This window comes from Rhopilema esculentum, chromosome 17 (assembly GCF_057945365.1).
Source record: "Rhopilema esculentum isolate cy_ngs chromosome 17, ASM5794536v1, whole genome shotgun sequence".
Lineage (NCBI taxonomy): Eukaryota > Metazoa > Cnidaria > Scyphozoa > Rhizostomeae > Rhizostomatidae > Rhopilema > Rhopilema esculentum.
Window position 1 is genome coordinate 4,600,773 of NC_142831.1, and position 21,313 is coordinate 4,622,085.

At 35.6% G+C, this 21,313-nt stretch overlaps 1 protein-coding gene across 2 annotated transcripts; it reads right to left on the reverse strand.

The window, feature by feature from the left end:
• Nucleotides 1-18: 18 nt before the first annotated feature.
• LOC135695904 (translation initiation factor eIF2B subunit epsilon) lies at nucleotides 19-21,009 on the reverse strand. 2 transcript variants are annotated; one of them, XM_065215127.2, is made up of 22 exons: nucleotides 20,761-21,009; nucleotides 19,901-20,025; nucleotides 19,047-19,152; nucleotides 18,778-18,860; nucleotides 18,478-18,552; nucleotides 17,791-17,890; nucleotides 17,370-17,447; nucleotides 16,798-16,875; nucleotides 16,487-16,572; nucleotides 15,783-15,887; nucleotides 15,320-15,420; nucleotides 14,465-14,570; nucleotides 14,330-14,366; nucleotides 13,759-13,879; nucleotides 13,082-13,186; nucleotides 12,768-12,854; nucleotides 12,341-12,431; nucleotides 10,462-10,579; nucleotides 9,668-9,748; nucleotides 8,895-9,065; nucleotides 8,216-8,330; nucleotides 19-7,774 (listed from the first exon to the last, which is right to left on the reverse strand). In XM_065215127.2, the coding sequence occupies exons 1-21, from the start codon at nucleotides 20,899-20,901 to the stop codon at nucleotides 8,253-8,255; spliced, it is 2,073 nt and encodes a 690-aa protein (XP_065071199.2). In that variant the 5' UTR covers nucleotides 20,902-21,009; the 3' UTR covers nucleotides 19-7,774; nucleotides 8,216-8,252. The 2 variants fall into 2 exon arrangements, with proteins under 2 accessions (XP_065071199.2, XP_065071191.2); XM_065215119.2 differs by lacking the exon at nucleotides 19-7,774 and having other exon boundaries at nucleotides 8,051-8,330.
• Between the last annotated feature and the right edge of the window lie 304 nt (nucleotides 21,010-21,313).

Sequence of the window (21,313 nt, forward strand, 5' to 3'; positions counted from 1 at the left end):
AGAACAGCCACCTCGGTCTTGCAAATCCAAAATTACTAATAAGACCTGCGATTCTGCTATCGGGCAGCATTTGCTAGAAAACCCAGTTTGTGCAAAAAACTATAATGGCGACATGTTTCGGATTATTGGTAAAGCCCGATCGTCGTTCCACCTAGCAGTTTTAGAATCTATCTACATAAGCACGAAAAAACCGCTACTGTGTAGACAAAAGGAGTTCGTTTTCACCTTAGGACTCCATTGGTAACATTCTAATAGGCAAGCGGCACTGATTGGTCAACCTTTACAGTCATGTGCTCGTGTTTCTGATTGGCCTATTTCGATCCACAACTGGGTATATATATTTCTTAGCGTAGAGTTTTCGATCTATGTTCTGACGTTTTAAACTCTGAAGAGTGTCAGACGAAAAGCTTTAGTTTACTAAATGTTTGCTTTTTTCAAAGCTATTTACAAGTTTTGTACCACCAAAAGATTGTTTAAAAATATATTTATTTATTATCTTAAACATAAAGAGGAATTAAAGAATTATAAAGAGAATGTCTGTGAGCGTTGTCTGTGAGATAAACCTGAAATGTTATCGAGCCCAGTGCCCTTTTACATACGCTTGTAATATACATTGATATTATACAATCTGAATTTCAAAAAATTATAAGCAACAGTAACAGAACAAAATTACTTTAGTTTCCGCTAATAAACCATTTTCAAGTTATGCTTTCCTCCCCCTATTACGAACCGCATGTACTCTGGACAAACAGAAATAGACAGAGACGCTGGAACAGCCACCCCAGCCAACCCCCCCACCCCTCTCCGACCCAGCGTGCCCTGATTAAAAGCGTTGGAATTGCAGAATAAAAAATAGTGTTCTGAAAGCGGAATGAAAACAGGATGACAAGACATGAAACAACGCCAGTTTGCGGGGCTGCACTGCACGTAGGGCAAAATAACGGTGACCCGTTAGGAAACTTAAAAATCTTTCACTTGTCATATCTAAGCCGATTTTCCGAGGGGCAAATCATTCCTCAAAATGGTGTACGAGATAAATAATCAATATGATTTTTTAGTGAGTAGAGTGATTAATTCTCAATTTTTGTGTGTTATTATTTCAAGATTAATCACAGATTCAAAAGTGCCCTCAAATGCGTTTCTGCGCAAATGAAACACACGTTTGAACAGGCCAAGATAGATACACAAACAAAACAATACATGACCTTAAATCAAGTCATGATTCAAATTAAACTACAGCATTTCTTTGAGCATTTCAAACGATAAACTATCAGGCTGGTTTGGCAGATTTTTAAACATGCTACATGGATTTGAGGGAAGTATAAAGCAACCCCTTCATCAATGGTAGCAATGTACGATTACATAGCAAAATGCTTTTTGAGCTTGTATGGTCAAAATTGAACAACTCCAGAATAATATTTTTTGACGTCATCACTACGGAACTCTTTTCAAAAGATTCTGATTAAAAAAAACCATTTTTTCCTAAAGACGTGTTTCATCACTTTCAGGAGCCGTAAGGAAAAGTTTAAATGTTTTTGATGAAATCTTTAGCCAAGTCAAAAAATTTGTTCGAAAATTGCCTCTGTTTTGGTTTCCTGTCAGTGACATCGACATGAGAATGAGGCCCCCATTTTTTGCGCCATTGCAGAATTGCTAAAAATAGTTTGCTCATAAGAACGTGCTCATAAAACTTTGGGACATTCTAATTATTTCATTTTTCCAAAACATAGGTGATTAAAGTGGTCAAAGATTCAAATATTTGTGAATAATGTGACTGGTAATAATTTTGTGATTAATGTAATATTTGATGATTAATTTGTGATTAAAGTGTGATTATTTTCGAGAGCGTACGTGATTTTAAACAGTGATTTGCCCCTCGCGATTGCAAAAAAATCAACTGGTTCTTTAAATCTAATTATTTTACGGGCTTCTCTCCAGTTACGTGGCAAGAAAACTAAAATTCTTAAAATACATATTTTTTGACGTCCCAGGGCAAAGAACACTGTTGGAGAAGGGGGCGCTCAACAGCAAAGTGCAAACTGCACAATCCCTCAATTTTGATAAATGAGTCACAAGGCAAGACGCAAAAACAAAGACTTTCGTAAAAGTTTCTAACCACGGAAGTTTCCCAGCAATGAAAATACAAAAACGTGCACAATTTCATGAGTCTTCCATTGAAGCAAAATAGTTAACAAATTCATAAAATAATGGTCTTGAAGATTTTTTCGCATTGGTCCATGCGCTGTATCAATCATTTTTGAGCAGGCAAATATTTTCTACACAATTTGATACAGTTAAAATACATAAATGAATCATTGTTCGTAGCTTTGGGGAGCGGTTTGCATCCCCCATACACACACTCTTTATCCGCAGACTTTCCACCATAGCATACTGGTTGCTTCTCTGCCCCATGATATAGTCAATCAACCAATTAATTAGTATTCTCTCGAGATCGGCGGAGGGTTAGCACTTTTAACATGGGAAGAATATAAACAAAGCAAGAAAATCGTCATTGACAGCATCACATGAATACATACTCCGTAAACTCAAGTCTTGCTCGGAAATTTCGCCATTTGCTTCATGGATTTTACTAACTTTCTAGTCGGATTCTCCTCCGCCATCTGAGTGCGAGTAGCCAGACGGTCCACCAATAGACGACGCGCCCGCTCCAAAAGACGAATGATTGTTGAAATGGTAGCCACTCGACAACATCAACATTGGACTCATTGGAGTTTTTGATTTTTTTAAAGGCCTTGAACTCTGATTGACGGAAGACGTCTTTGGTTTGGTGACACCTTCGTTTGGCTTGCTCCTGGCGCAACCCATCCTTTTGCACAAGCAAAATTTAATAGCAATAGTAAAATTCTTTTAACAAATCTAGATAATCCCGTCGCATGCCACTAGGTTCATATAACTTCTGCAATGGTTTGTTGTGATTCAATCTTTATAGACAACCAAAAAGATCGGACCCCACGAGCAATTGTATGCTTCTTAATTGAGTCAAAACCAGGTACGTGTTCCGCATTCATCATGGAGCGCGAGAAGTAGCAGTCAACATTACGTAAAGAAACTAATCATCATAATCAAGTGCGTCATAATCAACGATATAGGAAGTTGATGATTGGGTGGGGGGGGGGCAATGGTTGGAAAGAAAGGATACTTAAACACACCTTTGTGAACGCCACAGCCCTTTCAGACACTGAGGAGCAGGGGGCCGAGTGGGGGGCTTAAGCACCCACTTTTGGCAAGAAAGCAAAATATTGAGAAAAGGAATTACCAGTTAAACTATTTTTCTGGCGGTTCTAGCCCTTCTTGAGACCCCTCACTTGTTCTCAACACTGAGCGGTGCCTGCCTATACAAAAGGTTAGAAGCATAAGTAATATAAATATATGTAGCCAGAAGATTTGAACCCTGTCGAGGCTAATCCTGCCAATAATTTGAGTGCAATTAAGATTAAGAGACTTAATTTTGAAAGTAGCATCTTGTGGGAAACTGAAATTTTCCTACACAAACATTTTCTTATGATTGCGCAGACTGAGAATTATTTTGCATCAAGGTTATGTCTGTCTGCTCTTGATTTTTTAATTATCGAACTGTCATTTGGTCTTGATCATTTTTCATTCGTTTTAGAAAATAAGACTCAATCCTGAAGAAAGGTTCTCTGACATATATTTTTCATGAAATGGGACACTTTTTCGCCAGCCAAGGTGGAAAGGTTCTTATTTACAAATAAAGATTACACATAGGAGGGGTTTGGGCAGACTGAAACAAGCAAGGAAATAAGAACGCGATAATGATGGTAAAAATGGTAGATTGGTGATTGTTGTCACGAACCCTCCTTTGTGCGTTCCTTTTACCCCCTTAGGCCCGTCTCCACAGCTTGCTTACATTTTCCCCGTAGACCCATTCATTTTAGGATCTTCTGTTTTGCATATCATTATCGTAGGCTACCCGTGGCACGCACGTAAGCAAGTCTGCGTCACATCCCCTTTCTTTGTTTTGTTTATAGATGCGGGATTTTCCCAGGATTGTTAGACCGTAATGCCTAGTTTAGTAATCGTTGTTTATTTCGTTTTCCTTGTATCACAGGTATCATTTACGTATGTTTTTATTTAGTTTAGCGTCATTAAGCTTGTTTTAGCATACCTATTCAGCAGTGGCGTAGCGTCCGGGTATTCAAGGTATTCAGTGAATACCCTGAGATTTCTCAGAAAAAAATATTGATACGACGTATATTTGTAATAACTAAAAAATGTTTTGGGGCAATTGATTCTGGTTGAATTCATTACCTTCGATATTCTACATTTTGTACAAGTACAAAATATCACGAAATTCATGGAAACAACACTGCGACGCATAGAGAGGCTGGGAGATCTTTGAAGATTGAGCTACTTCATGTTGAATAGAGGTCGGTCATGAATACGCAGTGAATACCCTAGACGGTACTTTAACCAATCAAAATGCTCCTTTCCATGAATAATATTTGCCGTTAATCAGCTAAAACAATGGTCCTGTACGCTGAGAAATATGCAGCGTACAGCCTCAAAGTTGGTTCAAAATAGTCTCGTTTTGAGATCGATATAAACAGATAATGGACGTCGGAGCGGTTGGAGTGATGGCGCTGCATCGAAAACAGTAAACATGACTTAATTAAAAAACCATTGCAATGTCCGCATTACTGTTTCATAATCATTCTCTCATTTGACCCCTAATCTTAATCTACCAACAGCAAAGTGGAAAGGTAAGGTAGGCTTCTACATAATACTACACTGACTCAGATCTGTGCCCTCTTGAAATGTCAATTTTGTTATTGCTTGTCAATCAGGGATGCTTCTAATTGTGTTATGAGACGGAATTAAAGTAAATGCAGATAGGCCTGGATAATATCCTTATAGTTGCCTGGTGTATTCAGTTATCTTGTTGGCCTATTTTGTTTGCATTATTCGAGCGCATTTATTTGCATTTTTCGTGCAGTCTCATCTCATTACCTTCGATTCTTTCAAACATTAACTTGTATTGAAAATATCACGATTAGGCCATGAAGAAAAAGTCTAGACTGCATACCACAAGCTATTTATAACTCGTGTAATGCCCTATGTGAATAATTTTGAATCTTTTGAAAGCCCTTTTGTATTAAGGTATCAAGATTAGGTGTTTACAGTTACTTCCTCTTTACATCAGTGCAAATGTTAGAGGATTCAACAACAACTATTGGGATATATTTCGACCAGCAAAATTTTACTGATTTTCAATGATACGTTTTGATTTGAATTACTTTTGATGAAATGGAATTTTGATGCAATGAATGAGTTCGAAGAGTATATTTGCGTTGGGTCCTTTTAGCAAAGTATCGTTTTCATCATAGTAATGCTCTGACAGTGCAGTACTTGCCAACCGAACCAAAAAGAAAAGTGTTAAAGTAATAGATTAAATGTCAAAAGCTAGTCCTTTTAATCTTCCTATTATCCCTCTATTTTCATCAAGCCCCATTGAGCCACACCCTGCCCCACCCTTTTGTTTAATAGAGAATACCCAGTTGAAAAAGTCACGCTACGCCACTGCTATTCAGCCCTTCCCTTCCTTTCCCCGATCCCTGATTTCAGATCAGCTACTAGGCTACAATGTAGTTGCTGTGTTCTTTAGAATTGCTATTGTCTATAACAGAATTTTTTGATGACGTCACACTTAAGGTCTAGCAGTTTTGAAGCTTCACAGAAGCCTTTTTGCGCGTGAATGACCATTTCAATCATTACTGTCACTGCACCTTTAATCTGGAGACTGTGTCTCCCTTTCCATTACTTGTATGTTTTCCCATTGCGTAGACACACTGTCAAACTCACTTCCCTTCCCTTGTATCCGTTTCTGAATCTCTTTTACCCACATCTTAGCCGCATTTTCGTCCTTAAAGATAAGCTCCATCCTGGCATCAGGTTTTTTGTGACAATAATGTAATTCAACAATGTAATAAAGAACATCCACTTGCTCTGAATGTCGACGCATATATACTCTCAAACTGCTAACATCTTTCAGGGGCATTTCAAAGGCTTTAGTGGACTGGGGTTTAAGCCATATCACATCCTCTGACAAAACAGCAATATCGCCTTCAATAAAATGTAAAGGGTCATGCAAAACGCAGCTAAGCCCGTCTGTGGTGGTTAAAACGATGTCTTTTTCATCGAACCGCTTCTGAACAGCTTTCGCCAAATTCGAGCCAAAACAACCCATTAGAGCAATTTAAAAATCGCCTTAAATCATTCAGTTTCAGTTAACTTCGTGTAAGTCTTTTCATGTTCGCGAATCGCGTATGCTTTCGTTTCATGAGAATACTCAGCATGCTATAACAATATAATTAACCTGTGCTTGCGCGCACAGTTGGCTTATTCATTCCAATGATAATATCCCATTGAACTGTAATGAAAAGACTGGAAGGACGACTCTATTGTTTTGTTTGCGGAACAAGCATACCGCGCTGCACGTAACAAAGATCCAGCTGACAGCTAGCCTGCGTCATAGACCAGAAACTTCACGGAAGTTTGTCTGTGACGAAGGCTAGCTGCGTCATAGACCAGAAACTTCACAGTCCCGATAAGCAATCAACAAAAAAACCTTTAAATACTAGAACACCAAAATTTGGATGCCAAATTACGAAACTTTTAGTACTTAGTGCTGATCCAAGTTTCTTGTAAATAATAAAAACGTGTAAATCCACTGACCCGAACACTGGGGCGTTTCCTCCTCGATTAGCTTGACTATTGAGGGAGCCCCATCTCCTCTTTTAAGAAATTCAAACTACCTCGTATAGAACGTTCTATTCTAAATTTAATTTCAATTTATCATTGTTTATTGGATATGTGGTTATGTGGAGTTAGTGTTTTAGATAGAATTTTAAAAATTGAATGAACTGAACTGAAGAAAAAACCCGAACTAAATAGAAATCGATGTTCCAAACTGTCATTATGACTAACAACCTGGAATGGGGTGTCTTCTGAAATTAGGCTGGCGCAAATTCTTATTATAATTAAATCTGCAACAGTTAAATGCTACTGTTATTTAGTTTCAGCTGCTGTTTCAATCGAAGGTTTTGATTTTGACTTATAATATAATGTGGTGTAGTAGGGCGCAATTTTATTTTTCTTTCTTATCTCTATCTTTAATTTTGTCATATTTCAGACTTGTCTCTAACTTGTCGATAGGTTTGCACGAGAGTGTGCTAAAACAATTTCTTTGCCAGTTAATAGCAGGTTTTTTACTCTGTTTGATTGCATCGCAATCTCAGTAGTAATCTTTGCAGTATCTTTGGAGCAGTGGCAAGTGGCTTGCTGATGATTGAATAAAGTGGTGTGTTATGACACGCAGAGGCGTCATAAATTTCGATTGATTCTGCAAGTTTTCTGAAAACGATTCATGAATTTAAAGTGTTCGTTAATTACATTTTTTTCTCCAATACAGTAAGTTTTCCACAATGCAAAAATTCTCTAAATGTTTTGACGTATATCCTCCTCCTGGTACGGAAGTGAATACGAAGAGCTTCCGGTCCTATGCAAGTGATAAAAGCAGCCACTCGAAAATTGTCTGGTTTAGACTTCAAATTCGTAACAGTTTCGTACGCATCATAAATTTGCTTCCATTGCTTCCAATTCTCTGCCAAATTCCCTTCTAAACTTAATCGTGGAGGCAATGGCACGTTAGATACGAGCGCAGATGCTCTGCTACTTCCTTCAGAGGAAGCAATAGGCCAAGGCATAGGCAAGTTTGGATCCGGATCTGTCGTAGCTACACAAGAATCAGCAAAGCAATCTTTTACCTGATGGTTGTTTTATCTGACACCATGTAAAAGTTTCCAACAGACAACAACGAGGAGCACTCTATTACGAACAAACGCGGTTTTCAGCACACCATTTCCATGCTTTGAACATAGCATAAAACCTGGGCGCAAGCGCAACACAATTTTGCTACGAGTCTAATGATGTCACAAAATTGATTGATGTTAATGATTTATGATTGATGGTGAAGATAATGAAAAGATGCAGCTACAGAAAAATAAACACATAAGCAGTGTCTTCCATACCATCAATACTCTGTTATAAATAGCATGCATAGCACGTATTTCCTCCTTCAAAATTTGGTAATAGTTATAATTTCAAAAAACGAATTTGCTAGCAGTATTGTCGTTTTCGATCATTTATGGAATGTTCAAGGCAAATATCAACTCACGAACTTTTCAGCAAGTTGCAAAAAGATTTCATCGAATCTAATCGGATTCATCTTCTGAATCTTCTTCAGATTCTTCCTCAGCTTCTTTTAACCATGTTATAAATCTTCCCATTTGCTAAAAATCAATACAAAATCTTGAATCAATTCAAGTGTCATCTCAATCCAAACAGAGTAATTATCATACAACAAAAAGTCAAAATGACAAAAAATATCATCTTAATCCGAATCCGAATCCGAATTCAAATCGGAATCCAAATCCTAATCCGAATTTTCATCTTGATTCTATCCAGAAAATCTTGAAAAGTTTCTGATAAATTCAGTGTTGGAAATTGGAAAGTAAAAGTAACAAAGGCATATCTAAAAGAATCTTGGTGAGTCCTGCTCTGGTCGTGTTACACGCGCACACTTTCTCTCAGTAAAAGAATCTTATAAATTGTTTTATTTCATTGGATGTACTCTAAAGTTACTGATCCTAAAACAAAGATGAAATAATTCTCTACCACTTGAGAGAGTTGTGCAAAGTTTTCACAGAAGATAGATATTGGGCTTCCAAGGTCCAGTATAATGAAGAGCGTGAAAAGTAAGGATCATTTCGTGTATAGATAAAGCGTGTCTCTCTGATTGTAATCCTTTACACGTGAATTAAAAATGTGGAATACAAAAATTCACAAAATAGCACCTCTTGTTGACGAACTTTCTTCAAATCGTTTGTAAGAATTGGATCCTCTGCGCTGACAGGCGTGCTGTACCATTTCAGAATAACAACTTCATCTAGAACGTCTTTGTTGTACAGCTTGTGAAGAAACGTGGGAAAGAGTCCACAAAGAGAGAAATTCTCAGCAAAGAATTCCTGAAAGAAAATGAAATTTATAAGCAAAAACGATTTGGAAATGCAAATAGAATAAATTGGCGTTTGGAAAAGAGACTTTTGTGTTTAGGACATAGATAAAACAATATTCTGTCCATGAAATTTTGCGTTAGTTTCTAAAAAGTCGTTTTTCTAGCATAAATGAATCTACGAAATATTGTTCATCTTATGAAGATGTGTCGGAAGAAAGTCGATAAATTTTCATAATGTATTGAAAATGTTAATGAAAGACTAAACAACAAAAAACAATGCAAATCACAATATAGGCAAATATTTATTATCGTCACAAATTACTGTCTTACTGATATTTTTACCACTAGCACAATGCCTAAATTCTAAAGACATGGAGATTTTATTCCATCGTTGTAACAACGATAAAGTTGTAACACTAACTAGCCATATTTTATGCGATAGTGCCATTACTAAGTCTCAACTGAAAGATAATCCTGGTACTAATTGAAACCCAGCGTTTATTGACCGTCTAGCTTTGTTGAAAATCCAGAACTGTCTGAAGTTCGAAATTGATAAAAGTGCAGTATTATCTAAATTCCAACGTTTATAAAAAAACGTGCAGTTGAAAATACCTCAGATGTCGTAATGACCTCCATTTGTGCCTCCACCCCTTTGACATAATTCATTATCAGTGGCATAAACATCGAGATAACCTGAAAATTTCAACAAAACAAAATTTCAAAATCCTATTTTTCAAAACTTCCTTGAAAGAAGTTCAATACTTTTTATCAAGGTTTTGTTAACGCTGCTTGTCAAATTCGTCTTAAAAAACAGCCAGAGTTATATGAAAAATGTAAGTATACAAGATAATTGAAAATATGATTTAAGTTACAACGTCAAAACAATGCCTTATTTTCACTGTTTTTATGGAAGATCGTCAAATTTTTTTTAGCTTGCTTGCTGCCGGAACATATTCATTTATGTTTGTAAGTCGTGATGGCACCAATTTTAATGTCATTCGCTACCGGTAAAAGAAAAGTTAAAATGAGAACTTGCTCATTGGTTGTGGTATCAAAGGGTCTGTGGTTTGAGTCACAGACATGAAGAAACTTTTAACTAAGATTAAGGAAAATTGTCAGCTTTCAGTAGTTCCAGGCGTAGTAATCATGAGGTGTGGTCAGATCGAGAAAAAGGACCAGGACACTGCTCGATAACGATAGCTTCTCAATGCCATATAACTTCCGATGCAAGGTAGAAAAAAATATTAAAATGGACGTTTGATGCTGGATGGACGAAAACTAGAATCAATCAGCACAACGTAAAGCCTGCTGGACATATTTCTTCACTGGGCCTAATATAATATCAAGCAGTTTATGCGTCTCAGGGTTTCAATTCAACGGCAAACACCCAAATATTTAAAGGTCACCTTTTCTAATTCCTGTACCATTGACTGTTTTGTTCGTTCTCTGTCTTCTAATACTGACTCCAGGATTGACTTTGTCACAGCTTGGTGGATCTCTCGCATCGAAACATTATGCTTATACCTTGAATGAAATGCATTTGGGTTCAATCATTGGGCAAAAAGAAACAACAGATAAAAGACTGCTACATCGAAGCCCCAATAACTCGTAGCTATTTTTACAGTCCATTTAAAACTTCCCCAAATAAGTTTGAATCCCTGATACCGTAGAAGCTCTATTAAGCCCCCTCTCTTTCAAGCCCCCGTCTCTATTGAGCCCCCCCCCAATGTTAAGCAAAAATCTAAAATAAGTCCCCCTATCTATTAAGCACCTCTTCTTAAGCCTCTGATGTCAAACAAAGGGGCTGAAATGGGTGTGTTCAAATTTTTTTGACGTCACGCCCTAGAGGGCGGAACGCCGGAAAATGCCCCTTTTAGAAAAAAAAGCTTATTTCTTCTGAATTTTTATAAATAGTCTGGTTCACAGAAGATATCAATAACTATAAAAATTGATAAAATTAGCTTGAGGGTAATGAAACATCAAGCTAACCAAATTAAAAAATACATCATATCATTAAACAAGATAAAACACATAGAAAATGAACAAAAAAGGTTTCCAGTCCAGAAGGATTGCTACTGCATAGAGCAAACTATCTAAAGTTGCGTTAGAGTAAACCTTCCAAAAAAATTTCTAGCCTATTATTGCAAAAAAGTAAGGAGGAGGGAGGGCTATAGACCCTGCTAGCCCAATCGCTGCGCGGTGCCTGGGTCTCTTGACAGGTGTGACGACGATAAGATTGTCTTGCATATGGCTCATGTAAATATTTACTTGTGTGCTTTAGAAGACAGTCGAAATTTGTTTATAAGATGTCGCAGGGGATATCACTTGATTCTGGTGACTATGAGGAAAACGTGCACATTATAATTGATTGATTTTCAGAAATTTTTGAAGCTGTTAGCTAAGTTATTGAGAATTGTATGACATTTTCATAATAAAAAATGCAAAACGGCATTCTTTTAACATTTTCTACATTTAATTATTTACAAGTCTCCCTCTCTAATAGGCTCCCGTCTCTTTTAAGGCCCCCTCTAGGACTGAAAAAACAAATAAGCCCCCGGGGGCTTAATAGATCTTTTATGGTAATTCCAAAACATTAGCTAACTTGCATCATTTCTTTTGTGCCATTGATGGATTGAGTTATGGGGGTTTTATCGAAAACAGTATCCTAATTACTAAAAACACGATCGATTACGTTGTAAAGGTTAAAAGAATGAGTTTGAACACCGATGTAAGGTACTATGATAAACAGTCATACAAATTTAAACATTTAACATTCTTTATATAGCTCGTTGAAACTGAACTTTAGAAGAGGGGGTCTACATTTACAAAATATCCTTGAAAAAAAACCAGAAAAAAGATTCTGCTTAAGATATGAGAAAACTTAAAAAAATAAAACTGATAGTAGTGTTTGATTTACTATCTTTTAAGGAGTTTTGTAATCTTAAAACTTGATTCAAACCATAGTCGACATACAGAGATCGAAACTAATGTTAAGTCCCGACTCTCTGTTTTACACCGACAATACAAGGGTTTGGCATTCTGGCATTTATCTTGTCACCCTCTGTACTGAAGTCATTTATGATTAGGTGATCTTGCCTGTCACACTACAGGAGACCTGCAGCCCTTTCCTATCACAAACAGATCATGATTCTAAGTTGACTTTGACACCCCCCCCCCTCCCCCCCCCTCCCCCCCCACGATACCAAAACCAACCTCAACTTTAGTTTAAACCATGCAATAAACTACAATACATGTTTGAATCTTGCTAGAAAGGCAATTACATACTTTGATGCATTTACTTCCAAGATTATGTTGTCACTTGAAACATTATGGGCGATTCCATGACGAATATTTTCTAGCACTTCGTGGTAAAACACTGAAAAGAATAAATCTATTAGAGAAATTGACCCAGTTCATACTAAACCACCAATTGAAGAAAAAATAAAATATTTAAAACATTGTAAAATTATTACAAAAATTTGTCAATATCAACCAAAGGTTTGCTTAAAAATGAGAATGACTACTACATCATAATAAACATGAACATTTGATCTTAAAAAGAAAATAAATTATTTTTGTATAAAATTATAAAATGAAGACTTATCAGATATTTTCTGAAAATATCTACTGAACCAGATCGATTTTGTAGGGGAAAAGGTTGTTTTAAGTCATGCCTGCAAAAACATCTAGAGAGATTTAAAAATGGACATACAAACGCCTGCATCTGGAGGGGGCGATCCAGTAGGTGATGGAATCGACTCATCATCGCTGCTCTCATCTTCACTTGCATAAAACTCACCTATGAAGTACAACAAACAACGTTCATCATTTTGAAATCAGTGAACAAGGACGTATTCCACTTAAATTTTCAAACGAGGCTAGTCACTAGACAGCATAATTAAAGTTCAAGGATTAATTGGCTTGCCCTGTAGCAACAGTTTTCTGGACACTTGAACAACGCTATTGTCTTGCATTGATTTGAATCTACCTTTTCCATAATAGCGGAACCATTTTTCAAATCATTACCTCGCAATGTAACTGTTGGTAGGGTTTCTTCATCTTCGTCATCAGAATCACATTCCGGCCACAAATAGCCATTTCCTTCAGAACCAATCAGATCAGGGTCTATCTCTGGAACATAGGAGCAGATTGGAAACATAACAGGCAAAAATCCACTCAGAAATGGAGAATTATTCCAGTTGTACAAAGCACGGTATCAGAGAATGGAAATGTAGCTACTGTTTTATATACGAAATTGCTTATTAGAGTTAAACGCAACCCACTCGAATTTTCATTGGCTTCGATGGAATCATCTTATTTAGGAGCATGTACTTGTCAGTCTTGTTTGCAAAAATTTATAAAAATGTAGGCCTTCAAATGGCGCCAAACAGCAACAATTCGTTATCTGTAAAAGACGTTTCACTCAATATCGTCACAGGTGGAAAATCCCTACTGCCTAACAGCGAGTATAATTGGACATGTCCTAAGTTATCTAAAGTCGACAATAATTAAGAAAAGGAGTAAATAAACAATAACATTGGCCAAAACTTCACAGTATGCTATCGAATTAGGACTGTAGATCTATAATATCAACATTCTTTCCTTGCCCGATCTAATTAGCCTAGTAATGTTTATTTATTTGCACCCTGCAAAATTGATAGAAGGAAAAAAGAATATAAAACGGAATAAAACCCTTGAAATACCTGAAGCAATTTTGTTATTCTCCTCTACTGACAACGTTCCCATTGCATTTTCCAAACATTCCGGCTTTAAAGTTGAAAATTTGGAACCGGGCTTGACAACGACATCAGGACCAACTACAACCTGTAAACATCAGAGGCTGGGGTAAATAAGGGGAATATACAATGGGCCATCCTTGATTACAATACGTTCATGCAAACAAGACTGTCCACCTCCATAGAAGGTTAGCCACAGATTACACCAAGAGGTTCATTTTCTACTTCCAGGTGGACTAAAGAGGATATGTGTAGTCCATTCATTTTCATTTTCATTTTTTTAGGCATGGTAGCCCCTCAGTTAGAGAAAAACTGATTTACAGGGGGCAGTGCATTAAGTGGCTCCATAACTCCAAACACAAGTGGCAAAATTACCCTAGAGATTAATTTACATTTTGGAAGAATAAGGGGGGACAACCATATAGCTCCTTGTTTTTTTCATAGCAGTTTCTTGAAGAAAGAAAAATTTACAAAAAATAGCAAAATATGTACAAAATGTTCGTTAATACTTCTCAGATGATTTAAAAAATGTTCTTACCTTGAATGACGTAATAGCGTCAGTCATTTGCACATTCCTTCAATGAAAGAAAAAGCACAAAATAACAAATAAAATTTGAGGAAAAATAGGCAAAGAGTTAATACGAAAAAGAAGAAACCAGTTGTAGGTACAAACCTTTTTATGACACAATCGTTGCAGACAATGGAGTAAGCGATGAGACAATCATTTTCAATCACCACATCATCCCAAATAAAAGAATTAGTTATTTGCACATTTTCACCTGAAAATAGTGATGTCATTTAAATCATAACAAAAGGATTATAAAACCTTGCTTGAGAGAAAACCGACTTTTTTCTATAAATAAGCAGCAATAAATATTTTATCGAAACACTATCAGGGATTTTCCATTAATATTAAAGCTCATTGTAGAAAACAAGAGAAGACTTTAGATGAATCCTGATCTAACTAACAAATAACAAATTTCACCATCGTGCTTTAGAAATTTTCGGTCTTCTCAAGGGAGGGTTAATTGCCGGAGTGCCACAATTTGGTATGATATGCATATCTTTATATAAAAAAAGTGCAACCATTGCACATATTCTGCTACCTGATACCGAATATACGTATCATTTGTACTGTTTTTAAACCACCAGATGATAGCTGTAGCCTTTGACTTGGCTTAATAATTTAAAGACAACAAAGAAAGACCACACTTCTGGTTATCTATCGATTTAAGACGAAAATTTCATTTTTTTTAACAGAAACGCTACCACATTTCTCTTAGAAAAGAAAATAAACTGTGGTACTATTGGCAATAATCACAAACATGTCATCTTTTTGCCATCATTTTCGTTATTTGGTTTTTACTTTTTACAGTTACGTTTACGGAGAAATGTTAATACGACTAAATTGAAAGAAAGTAGAATATTCTCTTGACAATCAACTATACGAATTCGAATTCTCTTGACAAATTCAAGCAGTCTCCTGATACAAAATTGATCTAACGTTAAATTATATTAGAAAGCCTACCAATTTTGCAGTTTTTGCCGATAACTGTCTTCGAAATCCGAGTTCCAGTTTCTATTGAAGAGTTTTCACCTACGACGACATCTTGTTCCAGAAGTGAGTTTCTAAAACAAAACGAGGAGGCATGAATTCATGTATTACATTTAATTGAGAAGGCTTGGCCTTGATTAATACATAGCCTCCTGATATAGATTTTAGGGCACCGAGAAACTGTGCTTATCGAGCAGTGCCCTGGCCTTTCGTCTCAATGAGACCAAACCTGGTGATTATTACGCCTGGAATTGCAGAGCGCTAGCAATTTTCCTTAATCTAAGAGAATGTTTCTTCTTGTAAGCGACTCGATTCACAGACCTTTTGATCTGTAGTCTGCCACCCTAACTACTGAGCCATTCTCACATCTTCAACCAACCAAGTATGACGTCATAATTACACTAGAAATGACTATCCTGTTTAAGGAGCTTCATACCTTGCAAGTCGAACTCCTTTATCAAGATAGACATTATGTCTTGTGAAGCGATATGATCCTCCATCTGGCACCACTGGGTAAACCCATCGATTTATAAGATCTAAGCTAGAAAAGAAATGATTAAACGTGAAGTATGCCTAATTTTAGTTTCTAGCTTAATACATTTCACTATTAAATTCAGCTTTTCCAATATCAGAAGCCTGTATTGTAAAGATATACAGGGAATCGTAAGGAACTTTGCCAATGAAGCGTAAAATAAAATGGGTGGATCAAAATTAATTTTGATGCAGGAAATTCAGATAGGGGTGCTAGAAAGAGCAATTAATTTCTTCTAAACAGTTACACTGTGGCAAATAATTGTGGCTTCGAATGAAAAGCAAAACATTACATTTCGTTTTGCAATTTTTTTACTTCAAAGATGAACATTGACATTTTGTGTGCAATAAAGAGTCTTGCAGGTTCATCTGCAAGGAGTTTTACCTTCCATTTTTAAGGCTCACTCCTTAAAGCTGTTAGACTTTTTAAATTGGTGCCATGACCGTGATATAATTTCATTAAACCCCCTTTCTCCAAACTCTGAATGATTTCCATGGTTTTAATGTCCATTCTTGAAAAAACCCTAAAATATTGTTGATGCAACATGTATGGTAGTTAAATTGAAGTACAACTATTTGCAAAATATTCTCACAAAAAGCATACTGTACCTAATAGCATTGTACATATGAAGATTAGAGACTCTAGCAGCATATTCGTCTTTGATTATGTGACAATGGATCTGGTTCCCCATTATCTGCAAAATGACAAAAAATCACCCATTAAAAATCTCAAACAGATAGAAAACTATATTTTGAAAAAACGATACCTTCAGACAACACCCTATGAAAATATTACTATGAAGGGAATGATTGAATAAAGTGAATTACAAAAGTTTTTGACTTGATGTTGGACACGTGAAATTATTTATTAAAGAAAGCCAACGCAAATTTGCAAGGTAAAATCAATCTTGGCACCAAACCTCTTCGTTTATGAGTATCCCCCTGACAAAGTCTTCCTTCGACTGGTAATCGAAATTATCAGTGAATAAAGGAGGTACCTGCGTGCAAAGAAGACAGTTAACTTGGCATTGTGATAATAGTTTAAACGATATTGAAAGAAAAGGAACTGAAAAGTAACTCAAGAAGCCCATAGCTTTGAAGCTTAGAAAACGATTTCTATTATTGAAGATTGTATGATCGGGTATCAGGGCCCTTAGTAAACATTTTCCAATCTGAAAAATACATCAGGATTAGCTTTTGTGTACAGAACAGAGCGTTTCTAATTTCAAACTTTTAGCTTTACGTTTCCTACGAACACACAGCAACTGCATCAGGATAGGTATAGACGTGAAGCATAGAAAGAAAGAGAAATAACATGGAAAATAGGAGGGAATCAGTCGACATGCAATGGGGGTGTAAATGTAACTGCTAGTTAATAACCTAAGTTTGACCGATTAGGTAAGATTTAGTTAATATTTGCCCAACTCTAGGTTTCTGGTAATATGGTCTAAAAGTTTAACACAGGTCTATTAGAAATCATGTTTGCACTTACTGTGGGAGAACAAATTGCGATATTACAATCCGTTAAATCATATCTGATATGAACATGATCTCTTTCAGCTAGAAGACCCTTGAAGAAGAATAAAAATCAGCAGTCAAAAGGTAGCCTAAATAACAAAACGTATAAAGCCTAACGAAACTTGTTCTGTGCAGAAAAGCTGTCACAGAAAGAAAGTAATAAAGTCGGGACGCGCAAAACACAATATGTGCTTATTGAAGAACTGAAGATAGAGTATAGATGTGTCGCAAAATGTTTAAGAATGGGTCTTACTGAAGCCTGCTTGTACAATAAATCGTAAAATGCCATACAATAAAAATAAACCCTAACTTTTGTAAAAAAAGTCCTGGGCTCTAATGTTAACAATATTACTTCATCATGATATCCTTAGCAGTAGAATGATATGGTAACGCACCACTGGAAATGAGAACTTTTGAGTGTTATATGACTTTTGACAATGTAGAATCCGTTTTGTTTCTGAGTCCATGGCAATGAAGGTATCTTCTTCTAAACATCTATTCACAAAAAAGAATTGAATTAACTATTTACTGAAGCAAAATAACAGAGCTTTATGGTCAAAATGATACAATTAAAGGTTTTAATTTGTTAAACTGGCTTGTAAAATAATACATTGATCGATATTTTAAAAACGTATTTAAAATTATATATGGATAAAAAATTGTTAAGTGTTTAGAACCTAATAGTGTATAGAGATTGAATTTCATTATGCATTTAGTATTGCAACAAGCAAAAACTATTATTTCTGTAAAAATAAACTTTTGCAATAGCTGATAACTTGCATCATCCATGTAAATGAAAATTGCATTTACTTGTTACTGATAAAATTTTAGCTTTGAGGGAAAGTTGCAAGTATTAATAAGCATAACTTTAAAGTATATATTTTTATTTGTAGGATATATTTTGAGCAATTTTTGTAAAAAATGTCAAAAGAAAAAGCAAGCAACTCTTGTAAAGACTTTATGATATTTTATGGAACTTATAAGTCATACAAAAAAGTGGAAACAACATGATATTTATATCTCAACTTCTTGCCTCTGTTGAGTTCAATAACATATTTCTGTTAAAACAGGTGGGCATGTACCTGGAAAAATGGTCAGGCTTTACTACTCTGTATAGCATTGTCATGACTGAGTTTCTTTCTTTTTTCCTCCTTTTTCTAAAACACAAAGTGTTTAAAGTTCATTAATATAACTCAAAACAATTACTCATCACCATAACAAGAAATATTTTGCTGGGCTTTTCAAATAAAATGCTCACTCCAATGTTATGATTTCAAAATGGATAAGCTTATTCATAAATATCTTTCAAAAAGAGAGAAAATTACAAGATATTTTATGAAGTATGAAACAAAAAATCTATGCTGTCATGATCAAGTTCTTACTTGTGTTCTTCAATATGTTCTGTCAGCTTTACATTTGATATCAGATCTCCTGGGACCAATAGAAAATCTGATCGAATGAGGCCCTGCAAAAGATAACTTTTAAGGTTGTTATCATTGAAATCTGGTTGTCAAACTGCAAAATGAGCTGAACATTGAATATCTTCCACTCAGTTTGATTAAGGCAACCATGCATCAGATTAATAAGCACTGACATCAGGTAGTATGTTCCCCTACTAAGCATAGCCTGCATTTATGTCTAGTTTACACACCTCGCGATCAATTTCTCTCAATGCATCACCAAAGGACATACAATTTGTTGATGAAGATACAACAACTTGGATTGAGCACTCCTTGTTCTGTGACCATTTTGCAGAACTAGAAAAGAATATACAATATTGCACAATTAAGCATAAATTTGAGGTTTACTTTAGTTTGCCGTGAGGAGTTGTACTAATAAATTTATCATAAACAAATAAGAAAAATGATTTATGAAGATTCCAAAGAAGATTCCTTGATATTTTACTACATTACAGTTATGATAAAGGAAAATGTCATCTCAATTTCAAATCCTATCTAAAAAATTGTAGTCATATAAATGTGCAGTGCCATTGCTAAAGGGGGATATGGGGGGCACTGTACCTCTCACCACTCTGTCTGCCTGTGCATAAAGGATTTTTCCAGGCAAATGAAGAAATTGCTTTCTTACTCTGTAACATTTTATGGCTTTTGAAGTATGAATTTTGAAATAGAAACGCATAAAAGCAGCATAAAGGATCATTTATATTATGACACCCGTTTTGGTAGGCAAAATCATTTCTGTACCTTTCTGAAATTTTTTTTAGCTTTGCCCCTGTAAATGTGGTTTCATTTGAATAGTAAAATATAGAACTTATTTGGGGAAAATATTAGAAAAATATCTTAAATCTATTTAAGATATGCCTATAATGGCAAAAAATTTACTCTTAATGATTTTTGACAACTGTAAAAATTTGATTTACTTTAGGAACAGCAAACTGATAGATTACCTTCTTTTCAAATACTTATTTTCAAATTGAAGAGAACTCAGTGCATATCTCAATCAATACACAATCTTCATAAAAAAAGACAAAGGATATACAGTAACCTTGCATATTCTTTTATCTTGTTTGCATTGGAGCAACAAAACAAAATGATCTCTTGGACACCTTCTTCAACCAAATATTCTATAGTGTAATCCAGAAGTTTGCAATTGACAAGGGGTAGTAATGCCTAGAAGCAGAAAGTGATGATTAATAAATCAGAAAAACCTTCCTTAAAAATATATGAAAATGCAAAAAACATTGAGGTCCTTGATTTACCAGATCCTTTCTTTCTATGCAAAATAAATTATAGAGAAAATGAAAAATAAATTTTCTGATTGCCATTTTAAAGACGCTTACAGTTACATAAAAGCAAAATTATCCAAACTTGCACCTCAGACCATTTTTGAACACACTCCTCTAGAAAATTTTGCAAAAACGGACATACTCTGCAGTCTTGAATTTTGACCCCACTCAACAGCATACCCCCCTCTCTATCTCTATCTCTCTCACTAAGCAAATCAAACATGCTTTCTAATCTGAGACAGCACTACACCACCTTTTAATTGTTCATCATTTGCTCTCTTTTCATTTAATACAGTTTCTGCTATTAATACATCTTGTTTAAAACTCTGAAAATACTTTCTTCCGAAATCGTCTGCTGTTTCCACTCAAATCGTTGCACTAAATCCTTAACGAAGAATTATCTGATTGACTTTACGGCTATTTAATCAAAGTACGTTACATTCAAGTTCGTCTCGTTTTATTTTAATAGTAAAAAACCTGAAGTTTTGACTGACGTCACAATTTGCCCTTTTCTGCTGTTAGGCCTAAATCAAATGAAATTTTTTCCCAGCAGATGATCAAGACTTGGACCTGTACAGCAAAGCTTTTCCAGTTAATTTAATTAAAATAAAACAGATACCCTTGGACATTCAACTGTGATTGGGGAAAATTTTGAGTTGAAACTGTCAGCGATCACAACAGCCTGCAATGGGTCTTCTTCTTTGTTCCATTTGTCTTTATCACTTTTAGCAGCATCTTGCTGATTTTTCTTTTGAGACATTATCTGGGTCTAAATAATCTTTCTGAATGGTCAAAACATTACAATATCTATATTGATAGAAACTTCCAATGCTTATCTCGTCATGCTATGGTGTACATTATGTTCTAGCCTCTACTAACAATTGATCTCTTACACCAAAGCGAGATTATTCCTGCCTTTCGAAGGAAAACAAGAGTACATTTTTTGTTACCCTGGGTACCAGAGCCGCAAAAATTAAAAAATAATATTAAAAAATAAGGCAGGGTAATTTTTTGTAAAAATTGGTTTTCTTTTGAAAAGGGGCGACCAAGGCAAAACCTAGCTGCAAATAATAAAAGCATGGTCTTCTCTTGACCCAAAAAATGCCTCACTCAAGGGCAGGCATGAGTTTACAACAGCATGTTGGCAATCTAATTTCATAGTGAAGATAAAA